At 36.2% G+C, this 26656-nt stretch overlaps 1 protein-coding gene across 4 annotated transcripts in view; it reads right to left on the reverse strand.

Annotated features, from left to right (window-relative positions):
- Positions 1-729: 729 nt before the first annotated feature.
- ARHGAP21 (Rho GTPase activating protein 21) overlaps positions 730-26656 on the reverse strand; it is a 134957-nt gene continuing 109030 nt past the window's right edge. For 3 of the 4 annotated variants that reach the window (XM_054436108.2, XM_054436107.2, XM_063669676.1), the window contains 17 exons: positions 24651-24809; positions 24405-24507; positions 21208-21244; positions 18885-19010; positions 17570-17854; positions 14894-14958; positions 14396-14532; positions 13717-13859; positions 12864-13019; positions 12693-12771; positions 12090-12163; positions 11923-12012; positions 8883-9008; positions 8660-8701; positions 8239-8344; positions 6302-6333; positions 730-3245 (listed from right to left, as the gene is read on the reverse strand). In XM_054436108.2, coding sequence (XP_054292083.1) covers positions 1551-3245; positions 6302-6333; positions 8239-8344; positions 8660-8701; positions 8883-9008; positions 11923-12012; positions 12090-12163; positions 12693-12771; positions 12864-13019; positions 13717-13859; positions 14396-14532; positions 14894-14958; positions 17570-17854; positions 18885-19010; positions 21208-21244; positions 24405-24507; positions 24651-24809 — 3455 coding nt within the window. In that variant the 3' untranslated portion in view covers positions 730-1550. Of the gene's footprint in view, positions 3246-6301; positions 6334-7234; positions 7509-8238; positions 8345-8659; positions 8702-8882; positions 9009-11922; positions 12013-12089; positions 12164-12692; positions 12772-12863; positions 13020-13716; positions 13860-14395; positions 14533-14893; positions 14959-17569; positions 17855-18884; positions 19011-21207; positions 21245-24404; positions 24508-24650; positions 24810-26656 lie in introns of all 4 variants that reach the window. The other variant, XR_008491995.2, reaches the window with a different exon arrangement.

Below are 26656 nucleotides of genomic sequence, written 5' to 3' on the forward strand. Positions count from 1 at the left end.
CATTATATTATTTTCATGATGTAGTTGTACCTCAGCATTTGCATATTGAAAAATTTATTTTATTATAAATCCCTTTCATTTTTCTTTTATAATAGGGGATTATGGTCTATATCTTAATATACTGACTATAAAGTTATATTTACATATATTATGAATTTCATTTCATGATGGTAAAAGGGAAATTTCAAAATACTTTTAAGAAAGTATCAGGTTTGACAGTTGAGAATCTCTGGATTTGATGACTGTTAAGGTCCTTCTCAGCCTTAACAGTCTGAGATTTTTTTGTAACCATTACTTCCAACAATAGCTTTGTTCTGTTTTGAAACTAGTGTGTGGCAGGCACTCTAAGTAGAACAGTATCTCATTTAAATCTAGTCACCCTTATAATAGGTAGTATTACTGTAACTGTTTATATGAGAAAACAAATTCAGAGGAGTTAAATGATGTGTTCAAGTTCACATATCTAGGTAGAGTTGGACTGACTCCAAACTCATGTTCGTTTCACTCACGAAAAGGTCATTAACGTGCATTACTTTAGCTAGAAGAGTTAAATACATCTGTCGACAAGTGAGGTTAGGCTAATGTAAGCATCTGTAAGAGTCTCTACCCACCACAGCAAGAAAGAGGAGAAGATGGAATGTATAAATAAATATAGTAGGTACCTTTTTAAAGTCACGACCAATTAATCATGTAAGGTAGTTATAAATGGATGACATGTTTCAAGCCATGCAAAATTCACCAAAACAATTTTTATTTCCAGTGTTTAATTGGGTATGCACACAGGCATGACACAGGTTTGGATTCATTAAGTCCTCATGCAGAATTATATTCTTCTCGATAAAGAAGCCAGTTCCATCCAGGATCCACTATCTACACACCTATGTTACAACATTTATATCAAATCTGGTATCTGAAGAAAAGATACACATTTAATATGTTCATTTAAGTTACGTATTTTACAGAAAGATTAAAAATTCAAGTCACACAAAACTCAAAAACTGTATTAAAAGTTTGAATATAAAACTCAGATCCACCTGGAATGACTAAAGAATGGAAGTTCTGTATCCACCTGTGTTAAAACTGGTAAATGTAATGAAATTTGTTACCAATAAAACGCATTCGTTTATTCAATGTAAGTTATCTAATTTTAACAATATGGCACCCTAAAAACCAACTGTATTTTTATGATTAAAAACCAACTGTATTTTTATGATGAGGCACTTTTGTTAGTGATGAAACCAAAAGAACAAATTTGCTGCACACTGATGCCAGCGATTTTCTTCAGTGATTTTGGGTATATGCTATGTAGTAAGTTGCAACAAATACCTTGCTCATTTGTATACAACTATCCGATATATTTTTAAATATATATATATATGTTCTTCTGGCTGTAGTCATGCACTGTAAAGCTATTTCACAGTGCAAAATGAAGAAACCAGCCCAAATGAAGGCTGCATAATAACAATTCTGATACAAGAAAATATTGACAGAGTTACTGGAACGTGTAACAGTAGTTTTTTTTTACTTGCTAGAGTGGACATACCCCCAGTTTAAAGACAGGGATGAAACTCTGCTTTATTGCCTGGGGTTTCAGACAGTTTATGAAGTTGGGCATTCGCTGCAGAACTAGCATTTTTGCTCACGTTCTGGAAGCTTTCTCCGTTTATTTGGTCAGGTGACTGTGGTGGTATGGAAAGAAGGGGCCTGTTTGTTGAAGCCAAGGTGCTGGAAGAACCGCCTGTGTCGCAATGAAGAGACAAAGGTGTGTCGGTCGTGGCTATTTCTCGTGTGCTTGGGTTCTCTGTCTGGGGATCTCTGATTTCTCCTCTGCTAAGGTCAGAGGTACTGGTGCGTAGGCGTTCCCTGGCCAGCCAGTCTGAGATGGAAAGGTCCTGGGCTGAGCATTTTGGTTTTAATCGGTTTACAGCTGAAAGTTCAGATTCTCTCTCCCCGCTCTGCTCATGCACTTTCCAAAAATTCAAAACGCTGATTTCAGTAGCATCTCTGTGCCCTCCTAGTGTATGTCTGCGCCGGATGCTTTTCCTTTTAGCAGTCTCGGCATTCACTTTGTGATTCCCTACTCCAAACATGTCATCCGCAGGGGCTCTGGGTCTCAGTTTTAACCGATCTGCTATTTTCGTTTTCCATGTGGGTTCCTGTTTTTCGGATTCGCCTCTAGTGGGTGTCAGTAAACTCCCAGTTGACTTTCCTTTTTTCATAACATCAAACACTTTAGTTAATGAAGGTGCTTCTTTCTCATTCTTGGCATCTCCTAGACTTCCACTATCTGACTTGAATCTAGCTGATTTTTTCCTGGAAAGAGTATCACATTCGATGAGTTTATGGGAACTGAAGAGCTGTCTCCGGCTATCCAAACTTGATGTTAAACTTCCCTCGGTGCAACTTAATTCACTTCCTTCAGAATTTCTCCGGCTGCTCTTAGTCACTTCTTGCAGTTTTCCTCGGAAAAGCCTCTCTGAAGTCAAGGCTGTTGGGAACAAGGGAAACTCGCTCTCACTGTCAGTTTCCACAGGCCGCCCTTCGCTGATGAGTTCGCTTCTCTCGTCATCTGCCTCGTCCCCCTTGCTCTCTGCCACGGATTGCACCTCAGGGCTCAGTCGACTGGAGTCCAGGCTAGTCAAGTATGTAGCAGACGATGTGGTGGAATAATCTGAGGTGATGGTGCTGACGTTGGCCAAAAACTCACTATGTTTCATTTCTGGACTGGTTGATTTCTTCATGGAAAACCTTGCCAGGGAGGCCTGGGAAGACGTGCTGAGCAAAGTGCCAGAGTCAGAGCCTGTCTCTTCAAGGTGGGAGGACTTCTGTGCCAGAAGTGACCTGGGGCTCTCTTTCAGGATGGCAAAGCGACAGCTGAGAGTTGGTGACTTGTTGTGTTTTGAGTTGTGTGGTGGTGAGGGTTCTTCCGAAGGTGTGCTCTCTTTTCCTAGTGATATCTTTTCATCTTTTGTCGTGCTGGGGTCTTTCCTAGTGCTGTTTTCTTTGGCAATGATGATCTTCTGTTTTCTGCCTAGTGTCTCACTTTCTTTTTTGGACTCCTCTTTAGTATCATTGTGACACTGTTCCACATTTTCTTTCTTAAAAAATACATTGTCCAGTTCATCTTCTGAGCTGCTAGGCTGTGCTTTTTCTTTTGGCTTCTTCCTCTTGCGACTAGCCGCTGCAAAGATGGAGGACACAAGCAGTTCCCTGCTATACTGATCCTTTCCAGATCCCCAAGAACCCTGGGAAGCAAGAGAGAAGAAAGACTCTGAGCATAAGAATGCAGCTGAGTTCATTTTCTGACAAGCTTGTCTCCCAAATATTTCTTATCAAATTATATCTACTAAAGCTCTGGAAGCATTAACAGTGCAATTAGCTTTTTTTAATACCTCTTTTTACCTTGAACCAAAGTCAAATTTTTATTTAATGAGTCCAATTTCTTGCCTCATGGTATTTAACTGCCAAGCCACAGCTCATACACATCTGCCTTTCAGGAAAATAGTCTGTGCTTAGTGCCGATTCCTATCAAAATCCCCCCAAACACCTGACCTTCCCTCCTTCCACAGTGCCCAGGCATTCTTCACTTCCTTCATTTGGAATAGAGGCACGGGATAGGTTAAACAATATTGTGACACGGTCAAACATCATATTCTGATATAGGTTATTAAATGTTTATGACTGACTTTAATTTTTCTAATTACAGGTACCACATGATATAGATACTGTATCAGACCACATGATATAGATACTGTATCAGATAAGCTCATTGAGATAAGGGAACTCTGGTCTTCCACTAGTTCATTCAGGCGGGATCTTCAAGGATCTGCCTTAAGTAAATCAGGTTGGTAATGTCTTCATTTATCTCAAGGTAACAATGGAATTAGAATATTCAAAAAACAGGCCAGGCGTGATGGCTCATGCCTGTAATCCCAGCACTTTGGGAGGCTGAGGCAGGCAGATTGCTTGAGCCCAGAAGTTTGAGACCAGCCTAGGGTACATGGTGAAGCCCTATCTCTACAAAAAATTAACTGGGCATGGTGGCACGCACCTGTGGTCCTGGCTACTTGGGAGGCCGAGGTCAGAGGATCACCTGAGCCTGGGGAAGTCAAGGCTGCAGTGAGGCATGAAGGTACCATTGCACTCCAGCCTGGGTGACAGAGTGAGAACCCATCCCAGGAAGGTAGAAAGGAAAGATCAATTAACATAGGTACAATTAATTCCTTACCACAGAAACAGTGTAGTGCACTGTTATTGGGAAAGTTATTTGCTATGTATAATGGGTTCTTTAAAAAAATTTTTTTTAAGATGGAGTTTCACCATGTTGCCCAGGCTGGTCTAGAAGCCTTAGTCTCAAGCTATCCTCCCACTTCAGCCTCCCAAAGTGCCAGGATTTACAGGCATGAGCCACTGCAACTAGATATAATAGGTTCTTGATTGCAACTATTAGTTTCTTCCTAAATATCTGCTGGTTTACCACACACTTTTTAAGACAAGCAGGTAGGCAGGAGGTATGCTGAGTAATAGAAGCAGACAGTATATTTCTCTATTGCCTACAAATCTTAGACAAGTTAAAACTGCTCTATTTAAAGTCTTAAAGTAAAAATGTAGGCTGTTCTATCAAAGAATTTGCCAAGATGAAATCACAGATGAACAGAACTTTGTTTTTATAAAAGTTATAAAGACTTTCATAATTATCCAGCACATTTCTAATGGTTATTTACATTTCCCCACATTGTGCTGAAGACTGTAGGGGATAATGGTTGTGACTGGGCTCTCAATTGGGCTTGATGTCCATCCTCTCCAGCTTGCTGTGTATGAGCAAGGGATTCACTTTTAAACATCTCAATTCTGTGGCGAGAAGCTTTCAGATTTCCTTAAGGTCCTCTTTACAATTCTATGATCATATATGTGTTGAGGCAAATTACTCTACTTTTCTACAGAGACTGTTAGAAGTAGTTAATCATGTCATTGGGATAGCCATTATATTACAGGCATGGCATAACACCACTATGGATAAGATGAAAAGGCTACTGTAATAACAGGTTAAGAAAAATGCATCTAGAGAAGGGAAAAGCAGGGATTTCAAACAGGTCTCTCAGGTTCAAAATCTCATCTGCTGGCAATAGAGTTAAGGAAACTGTTCCAGATTAAAGAAGTCTAAAGAGATTTGACAAAGAAATGCAAGGAATGATCCTTGACTGCATTCTGTATAAGGAAGTAAAGAATATTACTGGGACAATCTGTATAAAAACTGCACATTAGATAATAATGTGTTGTACTTACCTTAGTTTCCTGAGTATGAACATTACATTGTAATTATATAGGAGAATGCCCCAGTTCTCTGGTGATACATGCTGAAGTATTTAGGAGTAGTGTTATCTCTACAAGTAACTATCAAATGATTCAGAACAAAAGTGTAAATTTACAACTGATGAATGTAGGGTGAAGGATTTGGGTGCTATTATTTTAGCAGCTTTTCTGTAGGTTTAACATTTTTCAAGATAAAAAGCTGGGCAAAAAGATGAACATCACAAGTAACAGAGACATGATAAAACATTTTTGTAAGAATTATAATTTAATCATATGGAGTCCTATTATGATATTTAAACATGATATGTAAAATTCATGTCTCATTACAAAACATAACAATGTTTTAAGAAGTCTGACAATTCCAGTTGCTACTGCCTCAAACAGAGCAAAACTTAGATCCATTGACTCAACAAAAAACTTTCTAAGAACTATAAACGTCCCACAAACTACTCAAAAAGTTGTGTAATTGAGGGAACACAGATTGTGTAAAAATATTATTAGTGATTTCACTGAAAAGGCAAGACTATACTGTCTGTAAAATTGCATAACAAAAAAGTGATATTTCTGAAATATTTACAGATGATAAGATGTTTGGGATTTGTGTAAAGATGGTCCTAGAGGGAGGGATACAGAGCAAACAGAGTTGGCCGAGTGCTGATAATTACTGGAGATGAAGATGGGTGCAGGGAGGCTTCTCATTTTATTATTCACTTCTGTATATGTTAGGACCTAATTTTCACATTAAAGAATGGCCTAGTTCTTTGTATTATGCTAAAACTGCACAATGAGAAGAATATGAACTTTTGAGTTCTTATTCCAACTCAAAATCTAGTATTCTTCTTATCATACATTGTTTTATGAATTTTTTGATTATACTTTGTTGCTGTCTCATTAGACACAGAGAGGAATCCATTTGTATATCAACCACAACAATCAGCCAAAAAACAATTCCCCCCTAAAATATTTCAAATTGTATGAAACAATTTACCTTAGATTTTGTTGAGTCACTAGTAGCTGAATCTGTGAAAAGTTAAATAAAACATGGTCAGTATTAGCCAATCTTTACTGCTTTCCACAAACAATGCAAAACTTATGGAAAGACAGGCACAGAACAAAATGTGAAAGCAAAACTCAAAACAATAGAACACAGTGGATAGTCAGAGCTCACAAAGATGCAAGCTGCACCACAGAAAGCCACCGCCATGAAGGGATGCTGTGAATTGTAGGCAGAACCAGCTCAATGACAGAAATGGCAAAGGAGCCCTGTGCTACACAAAAACAGAAATACTCGTGTTTATTAGATTTTCTAAATAGTAAATCTAGCAATAAAGAAGCTTCAGGACAGTGTAATCATTTTTTTTTTAATGTACCACATCCTGTATCTGAGACTGATACACAATGTAGAACTTTTAAGAGTGTTGGCCGCCCTAGCTACAATTGAGACACTCATACTGGCATGTTTATGTTGATTTTTGTCAGACTTAAGTTTTCTAAGCATTATGCTGTATGCGTATGGATGCAAAAGAGGCATTAAGATAATCTTGCTTCCAGGTCACTTTGGTTTTACATTAAATAATGTTTATCTTTGTGCTTCAGACCCCAGTTCCATAGCAGTGCAGTGAGGGATCCTTTTGACTAGTTTAGTTAAACTGCTACCAGTTTTGCAATTATCTATTAACAAATGCTATTATGGAAATGGAAAAATGGAGACCATAATTTTACTGTCTGGCAAAAACTCAGATTATACAATTATAAAGAGGGTAGGAAGGGGCTAGCAATATTCAGGATAATACCAATTTTGAAGTTTCATCTTTCAACATTAGGGAAATTGGGTTTCAGAATTACTGAGCTGAGCCCCATGCCACGCCCCTTTGAACACATGGCTAAATGCTTTATGACTTTAAGAACTGGTAGACCGTACCATGCTATTTCTCCTCAGGGTCTGCTTCAGAAATAACAAGAAACAGCAGAAAAGCTTTTAAGAAAGTAGTATTGATCTGTTTACAATAATCTTAAGAGAAACTTTACACCACAGATCAACTATGTTTGCATTTACAAGAATCGGGGGTTTCTGCAGACAAGGCAGCTACAGTGTGGACAACAGTCCTCCTTCTTCCTACAGTTCCAGCTGTCCATCAGGGACATCACAGAATCCACTAGTGACATTACCGTGTGATAGACTCCTCCCACTTCGCCTGTTCAACATCAGTATAGATTTGCCTGTGTCAGTAAGAGCTGAAAAAACCCTTTAGGACTAAAACAAGAACTAGAGACAAAGGGAGAACATTGTGTAAAACAACATGCTAGATTAGTGCAACAGTTTGGCAGGAGAAAGCTTTCATCAAAAGAGCCTAGAAGAACTAATACTTAACCAAGCATTAGGGTGGCAACAGGAAACAGAAGAAAATAAATGTCAAATAGGCTGGCTTCTTACTGTGACAAATAATACACCGTATTTATGAAAATGGTGCCCATTACCAGTTCAACAGATTTAACTTGCTGCTTTTAAACAGAACTCCTGGCTCAAGAATAAGAACTGCTTATACAGCCCAGATCATACTTTCTGCCATCACAGCAACCACATACTCAGTAGCATATATCTGTTTTACCTTGTGATGACTATTACATGGAAACTGTGAATTTAAAAAAAAAAAAAAAGAAGAACAAAACAGTGGTTTGCATGCTCATTTCCCTCATAGTTCCATTCTGACAAACATTACAACTGCATGCACTGCCAATGGCATTAGAGTCACTGGAAGATAATTCAGATCAATTGGAAAAGGAAGATTAAGGTTTTTTATTAGCAGAAAGGAAGAGAAAAAGAAAAAAATCATAAGTAACAATTCACTGTGATTGATTTGCTCTTTCATATTGTAAGAATGTAGCTTTCAGCCTAGAGGTCAAGACTGCCCAGGCAAGAGTTACCTGATACATCTCCTGGGGAGACTCCTGTCCTTCCAATGTTGGTGAGTAAATGATCTATGTTTGGCACTGGCTGGGAGTCTACTGTGCTTTCCTCCTGCACTGTTGTCTATGGTTAATAAACAAAGATCTCTTCATCATCTCTTCAAAGATATTTTCTTTAAAATTTAAACAACATTTAGTAAAAGACATATTACTAAGTAAAGCACCTGTGCTTAATGTTTTTACATTGTTTATGCATAATTAACTGCAAAATAAGCACCGTACTTGTATATTCATTAGATCAGAAACTGAGCTAGAGACCTGCTTCCGGGGCGCAAAGCGGACAATAGCATACAAAGCAGGAAGTTGACATTGTTGGCGCGCCAGGATCTTGTGTCCCAAATGAAACTACTGAGTACAAGTGCTGACAGACAATACTTACAAGAGGCTCTTCAGCACCTTCTTCTGTGAAAAACCAGTCATGCTAAAATTTAAAAAAGGTGAGAAGAGAAATTAAACAAGCCTTTAAATATACTGAGATCTTGGAGCATAGTACAGAAAAAGGGTAATTTTCTTAGGGAAAAATATTACAACCAACCTCTGTCTGACCAAATAGCAGCTGCCCGTGAAAATGAATTTTCTTGCAGAGATAAGCATGAACTTACGTGCTGGATGAGCGTTTCTACGATCTTGTACTGGTCAGGCATGTGGGTGACCATGTGGGTCATGTTGTCTTCTGATGTTCGAACAAGGGTGGGACCAAACACTATTGCTAGGTTTCTTGGTTCCATCTGAAAGAAAGGATGATACTGGGAAATACCAGAATTTTTCTTAAGGAAGTAGGCTGAAATTCCCATTGTAGGATTTTTGATGAAAAAGAAAGAATAAACAGAAAAATGGCTTTGATGTAGATTAAAAAAATAATGCTTTCTAGCAAGATTTTTTTTTTTTTTTTTTTTTTTTTGAGACAGGGCCTCACGTTCACCCAGGCTGCAGTGCAGTGGCATGATCACAGCTTACTGCACTCTCGATAGAATCTTATTATGTTGCCAAGGCAGGTCTCGAAATCCTGGCCTCAAGCAGTTCTCCAGCCTCAGCTTCCCAAAGTGCTGTGATTCCAAGGGTCAGCCACCACAAGTAGCCTAATTAGGATTTTCAAAGCAAATGTGTACAAAACGTTTTTTCTGCATTAATGATAATGTGCAATGCATAATTAGCATTCATTTTTTTCCAAGAAGTCTTTGATTGAAAACAACTGATTTGGTTCAAAACGAGGGTTACCAAAGCTGGATTAACTGATAAAAATGTTAAAAATCAAAGGAAAAAAAACTTGCAAAAGATTACAGGCACACGTGTATTCCCAGCACTCTGGGGACCAAGTCAGGTGGATTGCTTGAGCCCAGGAGTTCAAGACCTCATCTCTACTAAAAATAAATTAGCCAGGCATGATGGTGTGTGCATGTAGTCCCAGCTACTCCGGAGGCTGAGGTGGGAGGAGGTCGAGGTTGCAGCCTGAGCGACAGAGTAAGATCCTGTTTGAAGAAAAAAAGAAAAAAAACAAAAAACTCCCTCCCCTTCAGAAATGAAAGTGGAAGAAGTGCTTAAAAATACATGAAAGGTTACAGATTTTCCCTCTAGTACATCAAAATCACTAATGTGTAAACAAACACCCAATGTTTGTTTGGAAATATTATTTCTGACCAATTTTTACTTGAAACCAATCTTCTGAAGCTACATTAATTTCCATATTTGGTATTCCTTGTTTAATTATCAGATTGTCAAAGGTATGGATCTTTTGTTTTCCTGCATTAAATCTTATAGTATCTGATATATTTTGAATTCAGTATTTGATTAAAATAACTTTAATAACATCCCGGGGGGGGGGGGGGGTAAAAAATCACTGCCAAACTCGAAAAAAAAGAAAAGCAACTTCTGCACACCTAACTAACTTGTTAACTAGTGTAGCACACACATAACGACACCATCAGTGCAGAGGAATAAGAAGAAATTGTGTTGAAGTCAGGATTTTTCTAGAGAGTTGGCTTGGTAGAAAGAAACTATGTGTGGGCACCCAGAAATGTTTCTGGTCTCCCTCTAGAATATGTACTCATCCTACTCTTAAATCTGTGCTGGTGCTGGTGGCTCAAAAAACATAAGTCTACCATCTCAAATGCCTTATGTAAAAGTTTTACTAGACTCTTGACTATGATTTATGTTTTTAGACTAATGGTAACATACATTAATATTTATATGTATACACCATAATATTTTATGTGGGTAAACAGTTTCAGCTGGTTCCTACATAAAACTGGTAAAAATAGTCTACAGTTTATTCATAAATTTAAAAATTCTATTTTTCTTGAAAGATATTCCATAAAATACCATACCCTGTCTTGTCTTCAAGATTCAGTGTAATTATATTAAAGACACAAAAAATTTTTCAGTAAAGACCTATGCTAAAGATTCATTCAGTGCTTTCTAAATTAACTAGACCAACAGTACTCCTAACATTCAGCAAAACTGATGAATGATGTAATAGATTTCAGGAAATACTGAAATTAATTAGAGACTATTTCAGCTACAATTATATTGAAAACTCTTTGGCTCCTACGGTATGAATTTCTGGAAACAGTCTAGGCTTTCACTTCCTTTCTCTCTCTCTCTTTTTTTTCCTAACCATTTTGTAGCCCTATCACTATGGAGGAAATTGAGCACCTGAAGGAAGTAAGCTTCTTGATTTGCACTCTTCTCATAATCAATCCTTACAACTTCCAGAACATGCACAGCCACTAAACTGATCTATCTTTCTCTACCTTAAGGAAAAATCACTCAGAAAAGAGTGTCAGCAATATTCCTGAGCTTGTGGTATTCTTTTATTTTCTTCTCCAGAAATTAAAACGACTGCTTCAGTACTTTAAGAAGTAATGCCCTTGAGTTAGAAAATCATCATTTTACAATCTCTGATGATATAATGGATTTAGGCAATAATCATCAAAAAACTAAGTTAAGACTACAACCTGTCAACCACATACCATGTGTAGACCTTGTTTGGATACTGACTTCAGCAAATAACCCTACAAAGACACTTTTACAATCAAGAAAAACTGAATGGGGCTGGGCATGGTGGCTCATGCCTATAATCCTAGCACTTTGGGAGGCAGGTGAATTGCTTGAGCCCAGAAGTTTGAGACTAGCCTGGGCAACATGGTGAGACCCTGTCTCTAATATAATTTAAAAAAAAAAAAAGAAAAAAACTGAATGCGAACTGAATATTAGACAATATAAAGAATATATTTTGTTGTGTTTGACAAAGAAAATGTGGTGGTGTTAAAAGGAATGAAAATGACTTATCTGTTTATGTCTGTTTTCCCTGTATTCTATTTGGCCTTTTGACTGTTGTAGCGTATGCGTATGTTACCTCTTCAAAACACTGATATGCAGCTAAAAAATCAGAGAAGTAGAATTTCTGACTTTTTCATTTTTCTTACTGAATAACCATAAAAGAAATCTTTTAAAATATCCTTTTAAAATGGTGACAACTAGTATTTTGGGATCGTTTGCTTTTAAAAACAATTTTAAGAAGGACTTACCCAGTTTGATGTTGAATTACAAACCTTTTATTGACTATTTGGCATGAAGTAATGAAGCATATCTTTTAAACTAAAGCCACTAAAAGTACATTTCTTCAATAAGCATTTTACATACCTTATTTTTTTCTGAATTTTCTGCCACTGTCTTCAGATGAGCTGAAAGGAACTTAAGTGTTTCATAATGATGTTCAGGCAAATCGTGAATCTGAAACAGATTATTTTCACGATGGATTCAGAGGCTGAATTTTAGTTGTATCCCCCAAAATATAAAATAATACCTACTAGTCTTTTTAATGTTTTCAGACGATCTAGAGGATCTTCTTTACGATTGGCTTCAATAAAATCAGCATATTTATCTGACGACAAGAACAATAAAACAAATTTATCTTAAATTGCCTAGGTGAATTGTAATCTAGTTTCCCTTTAAGGATCAATTTTAAACCACAACATAGGAAAGATTTCTAATAGTCTTTGAAATGTAAATCTCTAAAATGTAAGTTCCCTGCAGGAACCATCCTATATATTTACACAGCCCGTCCATTCCTACCCCACCCTCCAACAACATCTAGTAAAGTGTCTGACATGGCACTTAAATACTTGGCTTGACTGAAAAAACATTTTTCTACTCATTGTACCTTATGATGTCAGAAGCCATTTGACTGGAAACAATAATATTAATTTGGCTGCAAACATATATGAACAAGATAATACATATTTCACTGAACCTAAATAATTTTTATGTTTTTAATATATGAGGGAGAACTAAACAAAGCCTCCTGTTTCCTTTGACAAAGACATTTTGTCCTTGTTCAATTTAATATTCTATGGTTTTCCAATTGTAACTTGAACCATTTCATCTGGTATCTTTCATGGGAGTTAACTCACCATTTGTGAAGAGAGGCTCAGGGAGCTTTCTGAAGAAGGATTTTAGTAAACTGCTTATCACATTCAAATCTCGCCATTTCTAGGTGTACAAAATAGAAATATAGTATTTTCATATCCAATTGCACCAAAGGGGAAAAAAAAAGGATCAGTTATTCAAATAAGCAAACTTACATCATCTTGTATATCAATATCAGCCATTCCCTTGTTGAGTTCTTCTTGCATACTTGAGATGGCTGCATTATTTCCAGGAACTCTATAAATACCTGTATATTCAAGACCTCTTTCTTCAACTAATTTGCAACATATGTCAACTATTAATGGAATATACTGCAAAACAAGAAATAAACATTTTACTTAATGCAGCACAAATGTTTAGTAGTTGTGTATCACAGCTAAAATGCCCCTTTCATCCAAAAGGAAACATAAATTGCTGTTATGTAATATAAAGAATACAGACATTATAGATCTGGGAATAGATAAAACCTGCAAGAGATATTTGAGACAGTAAGAAGAAAACAAATAGACCGAGAGAAAGAGAGGGACCCCCAGAGAGATAACATTCTAAAAAGGAAGTAACAATAGGTAAAGAGAATGTGGAAACCGTTCCGCTGAATAAAGAGTCAAGAAAAGAGGAGGAGGAGGAGGAGAGAGTAATATCAATTCATGATACGAATCCTGGCATGGGTGTTTTAAATATATGCACATACATTTACATGTATTATACTTTCTTAATCAGGTCCTTGTTCTCATCCTTGTTTAAGATGCTAAGAGCAGAAACATGATTTGAAGATGAATTCTTACCATTTCAGACAAATTCCTAATGGTTGAATAATTATTCAATTTCAGAGTAAATACATTAGAAAAAAAGCATTACCAGTCAGAAATACTTAGGGAAACTAAGGTCTGCTATGAAGAGGAAAATAGATTGACAGTCTCTGTTGTCTGAAAGGCTATATACTCAGATCCCATTATAATCAAAACTGAATTAATGACTTGAGGAAATCGGTGGGCTGGTGTCTCCTACCCGATTAGTATGAGCTGGTGGGCAGTCATCTAGTCGGACGCCGAAAGTTCCTGTAGCAGTTGGCTTTTTCTCAAATGTCTTTCTCATGATACTTGGAATGCCTTTTCTCCATGTGCCTTTGTCTTTTGGGGGACTGGTATCATCTTTTGATTGCCAGTCAAAATAAAACAACATAATAAAATGGAAATGAGTGTCTAAATCATGACTTTAAGAACACTTTATCGATGTTTACATAAATCCAAGTCCTGTAATATAAATAATACATCCTGTATTTAAATTTTACATCATTCTTTTACAATGTGTGCTATAATTTTCTTTAAAACAGCAAAAAAAAAAAAATAGAATCAGTGTGTCATCTTTATAGTGAGACTTCAACAAAGGGAAAAATAATAGTTTTATTTCAAAATGATAGGACCTGAATCCTCCGAGTCATTTAAATTTGTAATGTCTCTGATTTAAGGATTGTTTGTATTTTCCCTCACTTTCTCTTTATAATGAAGCTGGTGTCTTGGGCCTCACAAAGGGAAAGGCCCAATGAGCCCAGACCAAGCCTACTATGAATTTTGAGCTAGTTGACATGGGGCCTGGTCAGTAGAAATGGTACAGTAAACATAAACGTACCTCTACGATGCCAATTTTAAATCATCATATTTATTTGTTAGAAAGCTAACATCAATACCTTTACTGAGAAGTTTCCTTTCCGACTCTTCCTTCGGAGAGTGTGGGCTTTGAGTCTTTGGCTCTGATTTAGCACCAAGCAAAGTTTGCCTGATGCTGAGACTCTGGCGAGGTGTTTTTGGCAACTGTTCTGCTTTGCTGTTGAAGGAAATGACATTTGTTAATAATTACAGTAAGCCCCCTCTATCTATGGTTTCAGTTACCCGTGGTGAGCCATGGTCTGAAAATATTAACTGGAAAATTCTTGGAATAAACAATTCATAAGCTTTCAATTTTCTAGTCCTGCCCAGAATAAGAATCATCCTTTCATCCAGAGTAGCCACCCTGTATACACTATCCGCCCATTACTATATGGGAAAAAATATAGTGTAGAGAGGATTTGATACTATCTGAGGTTTCAAGCATCCACTGGGGGTCTTGGAATGTATCCTTGCAAATAAGGGGGAAGACTGTACTGATTTTATATCCAAATTAACTGCAGGCAAGGTGGGATTCTCACCTCATCAGATTGTTGTATTCTTTTATTCTTCGACTAATTAGATCCCTGTTAGTGACTCCAGTGTCCTACAGAATAAATAAAGTAAAATTAGAAAATCAATTCTAAACATAAATAAGTGATCCTTACTTTTTTGAGGCTTTCTATTGTACTGCTTTGCTTATTTAACACAAACACTACTATCATCTGTTCTCAGTGGAGCTGTTTCAAAGCTTCTATTCAACATCACCGTGTGACAAATGTTCCAAGTGCCTCCCAACACTGCCAAAGGGTTTTGTTTCTTTTCTGTATCCATGCAATACCTAGGATAGTACCAGCAAGTAACACGTGTTCAATACTTACTGAATTGATCTGTCCATTTAAAATAAATGACTAGGAAGCAGCCAGTGTTTTCTCTAATACCAGAAAGAATGATCAGCATTTAAGAAATATACATGTAAGTGATTTTTCTTCAAAAAGAAAAACAAATCATATAGGTGGATAAAAGATGAAAACAGACTGCCAGAATTTGTTAGTGACTAATTTTTAAGGACAGTGAAACCAAGGATCAACTAGTATCACAAATGGCAGTTACATTATCAGAAGACAAAAAAGAGAAAAGCTCAAAATTTGCTTGATTTTTTTTTTAACCTCTGTGAGTTAACTTGTATGAAATGCTATATGGTAAACCCAGAAATGACCATAAAGTGATCCTTTTTTTCCTATTCATTCCAATTATACATTGATATTGACTGGGGTTCTCAATTTTTTTTAACTTGCCTCGTTTTGATTATAGTAAATGATGATACAGTTTACAAAGAATACAGTCTTTAAATATGGGAGTAAGTTATCTTGAATTTAAATAGACTCTTCCAACTTATCAGCAGAGAGATCATATGATTAAGATCTAGAATAAGACTGCCTGGATTTAAATCCTACCCCTGATGCTTAAGTCACTGTGTGACCTTAGGGAAATTATTTAGCCTCTCTTTGCCACAGTTTCCTTATTTGTAGGATGGTGGTGATAATAATAGGACACATTCATATGGTTGCTGAGATTAATGCATGTAAAATGTTTAAAATAGTATCTGCCATATAGTATATGCTCAGTGAATTATTGTTTTCTCATCTATAAAACTGAGGAAAATACTTGTGTACCTGTGACTTGAGATTAGATGGTGATGATAATAGCTCACATTAAGTAAATGTTTATTACTTGGCAGGCATTCTTCATATGCATTATCTCATTCAAGCCACCAAACAGCCACTATGTGTCACAGAACAAGTCATCTGAAGGAGTTTTAACAATGACAGTCTACTGCCTGAGAGAATGCCTGACACACAGTAGGTGCCTGTTACATGAACTCCTCTGAACTATTACTTAAAGCTGAAATCCACATCTAAGTTCTTATTTTCCCCGCTTATTTTGCAAAAATTCAGGTCTGATGCTCTCTGTATAGCAGGTAGGTGTACAACATAGGTTGCACTGATAAACATCTGGTGTTTTTTTAACCACAAACAAGGCAGAGTGTAAACTACCAAAGGAAAAAAGCACACTTTTCCTATGGTATACGTTTTAATACTTTGAATTGGATATAATGGAAATGACTAAATTAGAACATAATTTGCATAAGTTTACATTTAATATAGGCATTCCTGAGTATTAAAAGAGAACTTTGTGCCCCTTTTTTGGTTATAATAAATATGCATGAAAAGTGAGAACACAGTGAAGAAAAAACTGTGTTAATGATAAGAAAATACTTGAGCAAATGCTGACCTAATAATTGCTAGATTTGCTTGATAAAGTTTATAGTTACATATACTTTAAAAACTATCTTTACTATTGAAATTCCTACTGTAAAAATATCTTGATGATCATAAGCTGTAAATTCTCAAATCCCTAAACACTGTTGTGCACGAAAAAGAAAAGCTGGGCCGGGCACGGTGGCTCATGCCCGTAATCCCAGCACTTTGGGAGGCCGAGGCGGGCGGATCACAAGGTCAGGAGATCGAGACCATCCTGGCTAACACGGTGAAACCCCATCACTACTAAAAATACAAAAAATTAGCCGGGCATGGTGACGGCTGCCTGTCGTCCCAGCTACTGGGGAAGCTAAGGCAGGAGAAATGGAGTGAACCTGGTAGGCGGGGCTTGCAGTGAGCCGAGATCGCGCCACTGCACTCCAGCCTGGGCAACAGAGCAAGACTTCGTTTCAAAAAAAAAAAAAAAGCTGACTTATGATTTTTGAAAATGCAAGTTTTCTTAGAAACTAATTATTGTGTGACAGTAGGCTATATCATATTCTTGACTGTATAGTTCTATTAACAAAAATCATCAGTATCACTCTGCATTTATATAGTTACTTATACTGGTAAGTATTTTTACTGTAACTTAAGCCCTACAACAATCCTGTCTTTGAAAGATGGAAATGGATCTGGAATAACTACATTCCTAGTTCATTGCTTCTGAGAAGGTATACAGCATATATAAATAACCTATTCTTCTAGTTCAGTGATGGTGATTTTCCAATATGTGAAAATATAAAATAGGTATGTTTGAGTTTTCCTTTTCATCAACTGTTTTACATGAAAATAGCATATTATAATTTTTTATAAAAATGATATATCATCTTCCTTAGATCTCTGTAAGAAAGTGTTGTGAAAGGGTCAGATTTCTCCAGCATTCCTTTGAACACCCACCTCTTCGTTTAGGTTGCTGCTCTCCTGGATCGTCTTGATCCAAGCTAACATATCATCTCTGTCTTCAGCCTGAAACAGGCATTCACAGTCGGATGTGGTGAGTCGAAACACATTTTTCCTCTTGGTCTCACTGTAAGAGATGTCTATCAAGCAAGCATTAACACTGATGGGCTGCTCTTCCTCAGACGGAGTCGTCTGCTCTCTTTTATCTTTGTACAGGTAAAGTGAATGACCCCGAAGGACAACGTACATCTGTTTCCATGGCCGAATACTTCCACCAACTCGCTAGAAAACATGCGACAGTTCATTAATAGTCAATATTTGGCCAAATCTTTGTGACAGGATAAGCACATTAAGCAACACTTCCTCTGCATTTACATATAACTACTGTAGCAGGTGGCAGATTTAGCTCACTACATTATTTGTGAGGAGAGGAAGGATAAAAATCGGGTGGAGCATAAACTGAGTTAGGCAGTGTATTCATATCAAAGTCAAGGACTGTGAAATCCCAACTTTAGTTGGGAAGGCAATATGAACAAAGCTAATCAAATAAAATAAATGTAGCAAAATATATCAAAGACAGTAACGGAATAGAAAATTTAAAAATCAGTCCAAAAAGCCTTTTGAGTGAAAGACTTACGTCTTAGAGCACACAAATGACAGATGCTGCAGGAGTTCTCAAACAATTGTATACATAACTAATTAACAGAGTTCATCAACTTTATATGGCTAAGCAACCCTATCCACATCCAAAGTGAATTTTCTTAAAATTTTTAAACTCTTCTGACAGCATTAAAATGTTCTTATATATAAGCTGTCCAAATATTATAGAAAAATTTTATGGCAAAGTCTTTCTGTTGAAATCTACTGGATGCATATATTGGTATTTTTATATTTGTTTAACTTAATATTTTTAAAATAAAATGAAACAAATTTATAAAGGTAATTTAAAATAAACTAAGAAAAGAGACATAAAAATTTAAAACTAAATTGCCACTTCCTAAAGGACAACAGAATAACCCATTGCTAATAAACGAATAAGAAAAGCAGAGTTCCTTTTTAAATACTTAGATTTCCTCTTTACATTGCCAAAACGTAAGACAATATATTCTACATGTAGCTGATACACAGGACAAAAAAGTACCAAATTAATGCAATAATTAGAATTTTTTTAAGGAATACTTTTATCTATTTATAAATGGTTTTTTTTCACTCTTTAATCTGGGTATCATGCCATTTTATGTATACAGGCTTTAGGGTTTATTTGTCAGGGTCTGCATTTCGGACACTCAGGGTGGCTTAGAAAACACACTACCTTGCCCTTATCAGTGACAAGGGGTCGGAAATGGAGCCACCCTTCCTTGGCAGCATCACTGAAGACCTCTGAGGAAGAATCTTTTCTGGACCCAGAGTCTTCCGATGACTTCTGGCTGTCTGCAATCTATAGAAAAGACCAAGAAAACAGCAAAATGTCAACATTTTCCTTTATAAATATTTGCACACGGAAACTGCTTTGTGGAAAACTCTTATTTAATGTTTCAAGTGAAGGGCTATTTTTGAAAAATCCTAACTTTATATTTTTAAAAATTTCTAGTCTCATTTAAAAAATGTGAATTGACTATCATTTTTTAACCATTAAAAATAACAAATGGTGTAATTTTCCTGTTATTAGTTCACATTTTAGTGAAAAATGAGAAAATGATCGATTGGTGATTTATGTCATTTGAAGAATGAAAATGGCAAGATGCAATAACAAATGGCTGAGAAGCAGCTAGAAACGTGATGCTGTGGCAGGGCTTCTCTGAAGAAATAATATTTTGTTGAAATCTGGAGGAAAAATAAGGAGCCAGCTATAAAAGGTCAGAGGGAAGAGAAGTTTGATGAGAATGTATAGCTAATGACTGTATATCATCATCACTTTAAATGTTCACTGATTAATGTGATCAATAAACAGCTAATTCTAGATCATTAAGGGTCTTTTAGGCCATGGTAGGAAGCGTGAAAGAAGCATTAAGTGATGAATCGGGGGAGTAACTGATCACCCAGTTCAAAGCTCACTCTGAGTACTCTGTCAAGAGTGGATTCTAAAGGGACACGCGTGAAAAGAGCTGTGACTATAGGAATCCAGGTGAGAGATGATGGCAGCTTGGATTTAAGTAGCATAGGTGAAGACAGGAAGATTCAGGGTAGTCTGGAATTGATATGGGGGACAGTGAAAAAGAAGAAACAAGTCTAGTTCTGAAATACTTGGCTTCATCAAGAAGGTGAATGGAAGTGAACTTATTGAGATGGGGAAAACTAAGGGATAAGGAGGTCTGGGGGTAACTGGGGTCTAATCATCACGTAAACCTTGAGTTGCTGATTAAACATCCAAGTGACGGCAGCTGACACGAGCTGCAGTTCAGGAAGGAGGTCAAGGATAGCCATGTAAACTTTGGGAGACCTCTGCATAAGATCACTGAGGAAATCGGGGTAGATAAAGAAGGGTCAGAACAACTCCAGGCATTCCAACATTTAAATATCAGGTGAAGCAAAAGAGGCTGCAGAGGGGATGGAGAAGTAGTCTTTCAGTTAGAAAGAAGAGCAAGAAAGTGTGGCAAGATGAAAGCCAGCAGAAGAAAGTGTTTCAGGAAGAGAGCCAGAAATTGCGTTGAATACCAGCGAGGGCTCAAGGAAGTTAAAAACCGAGGTTAACCATTAGTTTTGGAACCTGAATGTCAGTGTTGTTCTGATGTGTGTGGGCTGAGAAGAAGTAGAAACTATAGTTTTTTCAAGGGGTTCTGCTGTGAAAAGGAGTAGCCAATAAAGCAGGATGTGGATTCCAGGAAGGTTTCTATTTTAATGTAGGAAATAGAACATGGGTGCAGACAACAGTGAGTGAACGAGTCACTGGAAAAATGGTGACTGTGCAGAAGGGCACTGAGAAAGTGAGAGGCAAGAGAATCCAAAGAAGTGTGGGGGTTGGTTTTTAATAGGATAATGGTATAAGCACAGCAATATTTACGGTAAGAATAAGGCAGGCAGCAAGTGTGGGTATAAAGGCAGGGGACTGGCTGGGGATGGTGGCTCACGCCTATAATCCCAGCACTTTGGGAGGCCAAGGTGGGCAGATCACCTGAGGTCAGGAGTTCAAGACCAGCCTGGCCAACATGGCAAAACCCCATCTCTACTAAAAATACAAAAATTAGCCAGGCATGGCAGGCGCCTGTAATCTCAGCTACTTGGGAGGCTGAGGCAGGAGAATCGCTTGAACCCGGGAGGTGGAGGTTGAAAAAGGCAGGAAACTGATATTTTTGGAGATGATAAATAAGGAAATTCCTGTCTAATAGTTTCTGTGTTTTCAGGGAAGTACGAGGGGAGGGAGAAGAAAGAGAACAGGGGTGGGGTGGGGGTGTTGGGGGGAAGCCACGAAATAATTTCCAGGATAGAAAAGCATACAACAAAATACAAAAAGGACTGCTGGGCAGTTAGATTTCTGGCCTTGAACTGATAAAGTCAGAAAAATCAGCACAATGTGTATCAAGTATTACATACCTACAGAATAAAAGATTATAATATTTAAATATTAAATGTCTACTGGGTAAAAGAAGTACTTCTCTATGAAGAGATAAGGTAAGTAGAAACACTCTAATACCAACCTTGATTCCCTTCAGACTAGATACGTGCTTAAAGGACCTGTTGGGGAAAAAAATATATAAATATTTTCAATAAGTGCAAAAAAAATCTTAAAGATGTAAGAATAATTTGAATATTACAATTAATCTTTCAATAATAATCTGACATTTCATCATTATCATGTTAAATGTCCACTATTCAATGGAAGAGGAAAAAAAAAGCGAATTTTATAAAAAATGTTCCACTTAATAATTAAAACTTTCTTAATTGATCTGGTAAATTAAAATTGTTTCTGCTTAAAGTGTGGGATTTTCTTTTTTTTTTATCAAAGAAAAAGCTACTCAGGCTGAACACTGGGTTTTATGTTATTAGTTAACTGTAGCTGCAATGCTTTATTAAGGATTTCCATGACGTTAATTATGATCAGTAAGCAGTTGCCATTAGCAGCCAGCTTCAGGGAGATGCTCCCTGTCATCTTCACTCATCCTGCTGGTGGATACCCTGAACTGGAAATGTGGCAGGGAGGGCGCAGTTACAGACAGTCCTGGCCCTTCACTCTTCTACTCCAACCACATTATGACTGCTTTCAAAAAGAAGGACAACTGTTGCCACTGAAAAGGCTTAGCGCTTCAGGAGACAGGTTCATGTTAAAGTAATCGAAAATAATTTAACTTTTATTAAGGGACAATAAACTTTTCTTTAAACTCAAAATTCATTTAAGAAACTTAAGAGTTTTAAGACGTTACTAAAGGTGTCACTGTTTTCTCCTCTCAGAAACCTCCCCCTCAAACAACAATGTAATCAGAAACAGATATGCAAACTCAATCTTCAACCATATCAGAAGTCACTGTAACTCTGAACTATACTATACAAAGAAGGGTGGCTAACTGCAGTGAAGTAAACAATGGATACAGGAAGAAAGAAGAGGGCACCGATTACTTGCAGGTCTCAAAACTGCACTACATTGATTTCTGAGAGATTGAAACCAACCATCCCTTGTTTGGAACAATGGAAAATAGTGTGCTGAAGCTGGTGACAGGAGCCTCATTTGTTACCGTGGAGTATCAGAGGAGAATGAGGAAACATACAGTCCTGCTATCTTTGCAGGCAACAGTGTGTAGTTGGTGTACAGTGTGGTAGACTCTGAAATAAGGGCAGTTTTTGATATCTTATAATGAGGAAGAAATAAAGGCTAAAACAGCTCACAAATCCAACCCTGTATCTTTAGGAAAATTTCTGCTAGCCTGGAAGCAAGCCCTGCTAGCCTCACACAAACCTCCCTCAAGTAGCTGCTCCAGAAAGAACTACTTTTATTGGAATATAAAGAATAACCAAATGGAACCCTCAGAGGACTGTATGCAAAGATAACAAAAAAGACAAATAGTTCTTTAACATAAGGTTCAGAATCATAAAGATGTCAGTATTCCCTAAGTTAATTTATAAATTAATCATTGTATCAATGAAAATGTACATAAGAATTCAAGAACCAGAAAATCTGATTTTAAGGTTCAAATACTAAAATAAAAATAGCCAGGAGAATTCTGAAAAAACATAAAATAATGATGGATAATAGCCTTACCAGGTAAGACAGACATTATAAAACTACCATAATTAATAGAACCTGGTGTACATTAATATACAGATAAATCAACTGAATAGAATAGAGTCCCAAAATAAAATTAAATACATATGACTTAGTATATAATAAAGATGATGTATCATTGGTGGGAAAACGATGACATTCAACAGGTGCTTTTGGGACAACAGAGATATTAGAAAATGTAAAGTTGTCTCTTTAATTTCAGATGAGTCAAAGTTGTAAGTTTACAAAAAAATAAAAAGTAAACAAATTTTGTTATAAATCTGGAGTAGTGACAGAATTTTTTGATACAATACGACTCAAAATTCAAAGGCCACCAGTATTTTTCTAAATTTAGCCACAGAAAAAATTTTAAATATTTTTGCATGGTTTAAAAAAAATGAAAAATATTGAATTAGGAAAGACTTGCAACACATCACAGAAAAATGTTAGCTTTCTTTATATAAAAAGGATACAGAAGTCAGAAGAATCCATAGAAAATCGTCAAAAAATATAAAAAATCAGTTCACGGAAAAATATAAATATCTTAAATATACAAAATGGTGTTCAACTGCTGTGTCAAATTAAAACTGCAATATGCCATTATAATAATTAAAAATATATGTATGAAAGTAAACACTACACTGTGTTAGAGTGTAACAGCAGAGGCTTTTGTATATTGTTGGTGGGAATGTGGTTTGGTATAATTTTTATGGACAGCAATTAACAATAGATATTAAAATTAAAAATATGGCAGGCCGAGGTGGGTGGATCACCTGAGGTTAGGAGTTTGAGACCAGCCTGACCAACATGGTGAAACCCGGTCTCTACTAAAATACAAACAGGTGGCGCATGTTTGTAATCCCAGCTACTTGGGAGGCTGACACAGGAGAATCGCTTGAACCCGGGAGGTGGAGGTTGCAGTGAGCCAAGATCACGCCATTGCACTCCAGCCTGGGCAACAAGAGCAAAACTGTCTCAAAAATAAATAAATTTTTAAATAAAAATACACATACCCTTTGATGTAAGAATCCTGTTTTCAATTATATTTATTCACACATGTGCTAACTGAACTATGTACAAATATAGTCAATGAAGTATTATTTGTGATAGCATAAGATTTGATCAATATAAATGTCTATTAATATAGAGTATTGGTTAAGTATATTATGGTATAAACTATTCAATGAAAAATTAAAAAATCATGAAACAGCATGAGCCAGGACTATATGCATTTAAGGATCTCTAAGATCAGTGTCTATACCATGTGTCATTGGTTTGTAAAAATAATTAGAATACAATACACAAACATATATGCATATTTAGGTAGTGTACATATGATTTTATGTATAGAATAGCTCTAGAATTACACAAAAGAAAACAGTAACATATTATGTTTGAATAGTACTGAATGGCTGCAGTTTCTAGGGTGAGAGTATTTAACATATTTTTCTACCATGTTTGTGTATTACTGATTTTTAAAATTCAATTTAATGTTACCATTAACAACTTTATATATTTGCATTTCTAATGTCCAAGTTAGAAAACATAAGACATCATTAAATTCTGAACTTATGTGTCAAGGTCATGCTGAAAATCCACCCACATACAAATATTTCAAATAATACACCTGAGACTTACAATTTTGCATCTTCTCTGTAATCATCCAGACCCTCATCATATGATTTTGATCTTTCTGTCTTTGAGTTGGGCTGAGCATCCAGGCTAGGAGGGCCAACAGATTCTGTAATTAATTAAAATCCAATATTTAGACATTCACAAGTGGTTCCCAGATTCTTTTAATGGTGGAAAGATCAGTTTATCTTACTATTCTAAGTGGAAAACAGGGCATGAGATACGGTTTACAAAACCACCCTTTAGACGTACCGTGGTCATGTGAGAGCTGACGGCGAATTAATGGAGCTGAAGTTGTGAGGCTAGGAGGAACTGTTGCTATGGAGGGGACCTGAGAGGTAGAGGCTGATATAACAGCAGAAGCAGGGATATGTGCAATATCATGATCAATGCTAGGGCTAGTTGGTTCATCTGTAAGAAAAAAGGGAAATCAGAATGTTCAATGACCTAACTGTTATTAATAATAAAACTCATAGTCAATAATCATTATTAAGGGGGTCAGATAAAGATTTTAACACTTCACCACCAAGGCACATCACTAAATGACCTATTCAGTCTGCTAAAAATTGATTTACAGTTATTACTCTAGTAATTCTAAATAATTCTGAGAATATGGTATAAGACATTAAATGAGCTGCTCTACCAACAAATTAATGCCTTCACTAACTGATTGTCAAGGTACTAAAGTTTATAGGTGCCTAGAACCTAAACCTATCAAACCAGAGCAATAATCATATACCACCCTGAAAGAATTACTTTTCAAATTTTAAATGTATCACAGATTATCACTTCAGGAAATTAAGGTGATTGGTTGAGGCTCAGTTTTCAAAGCATTAATTCCTAAAACCGTATCCCCTCATCATCCCCACACAAGTGTATCTCAATTTTTGTAGAAAGACAAAGTCCAGTCTCTAGCTTCCAAAATAAGTTTCCAGGGCCATTTGCACAAAATTCTTACTCTTATAAAAACATCAGTGATTTAAGTTCTAATACTTGAGGCCAAGAAATGTAATTCAATAGGATGCTGGAACTATAATCCTTAAAATTAAATGCCCCAGAATAAAACCTGTTAAAGAATATACTACAATGATAAACCAGGGTTTTGATGCCTGGATTTAAAAGGTCCAGCTATTTTAATTTTGACTAAATTCTAAGGATGCTGTACCATATTATCAGGATTTTAATCAAGAGGACTGATTATGTTACAAAAATATAACATTTCCATTTTATGGCCAAAATCAGTAAATTCTAACTGTGTTTAGCTTATTTTCTGTTTTTACAACTTTCTTTAAAAGCAGCTCTTTACATTTCAGGAAGAGAAGACATTTTGAAAATTTCTCTGTGCACCGCTTTTTACTAAGTATATGACAGTTTACTATCATGTCAGTAAGAATGCAGTAATTCTTTCTCCAAAAGCAAGAAGATAACTGAAGTTTTAAAAATTCAATGAGGATAACAATTTAATTTCGCTAAAACTTGTAGTATTTAAAACTGATTTTGATATTTAAATTAGCACATGTTTAACAAAGTTTCTTCAAATGATACATGATATAAAGCAGCCTGGTTTTATAGAGTCTGCTGATCCATAATTCTGTTACAGATTAATGAATACTGATGTGAAGAGGAATATACTGTATTCTTCGGAAAGTATCTGACTCATGCAGTATGAATACATCTTTAATTATACTGGGATAAATCTTTGAGGAGAATGATTTTATGCCTTGCAAAAGTAATGAGAGTGAAATTCAAATTGCGCATGGATTAAGCATTATTGCAAAGCATTAAATACAATTTTCAAATTTTGTGTCCCTGGATTTCCTGATGGTATTCATTCAATCTCTTCCGACTTACTATATTTTGGAGAACATTTCTGAAACACACTGGATTAAAATAATCAGTTTTAGATATGTCTGCAAAAACAGGTGGAAGGATAGATACTCACCTGTTCTAAAGGAGGACTGAATGGAGAAGGCGTGGGAGAAGAGACTAACATTGGGCTTACTCATTTCAGTATTGTTGCATTCTTTATAATAAATTCCTTTTACTGGTATGTTAAAAGGAGAAAAGGAAAAGCTAAACATACTTTTAAAGTAAACACAATTATATTACCTCACATTTACAGACTATACTAATCCAATTCTTGATTCCCTTTGAAAATATAAAAACTTTTCTACTGGTTTAAAAATACTGTGTTTTGTTAGGAATAATCCAAATTGAAAAACTCTACTTTTCACATACACTTTAATTATTACCAATGT

Source organism: Pongo pygmaeus, chromosome 8 (genome assembly GCF_028885625.2).
Source record: "Pongo pygmaeus isolate AG05252 chromosome 8, NHGRI_mPonPyg2-v2.0_pri, whole genome shotgun sequence".
Lineage (NCBI taxonomy): Eukaryota > Metazoa > Chordata > Mammalia > Primates > Hominidae > Pongo > Pongo pygmaeus.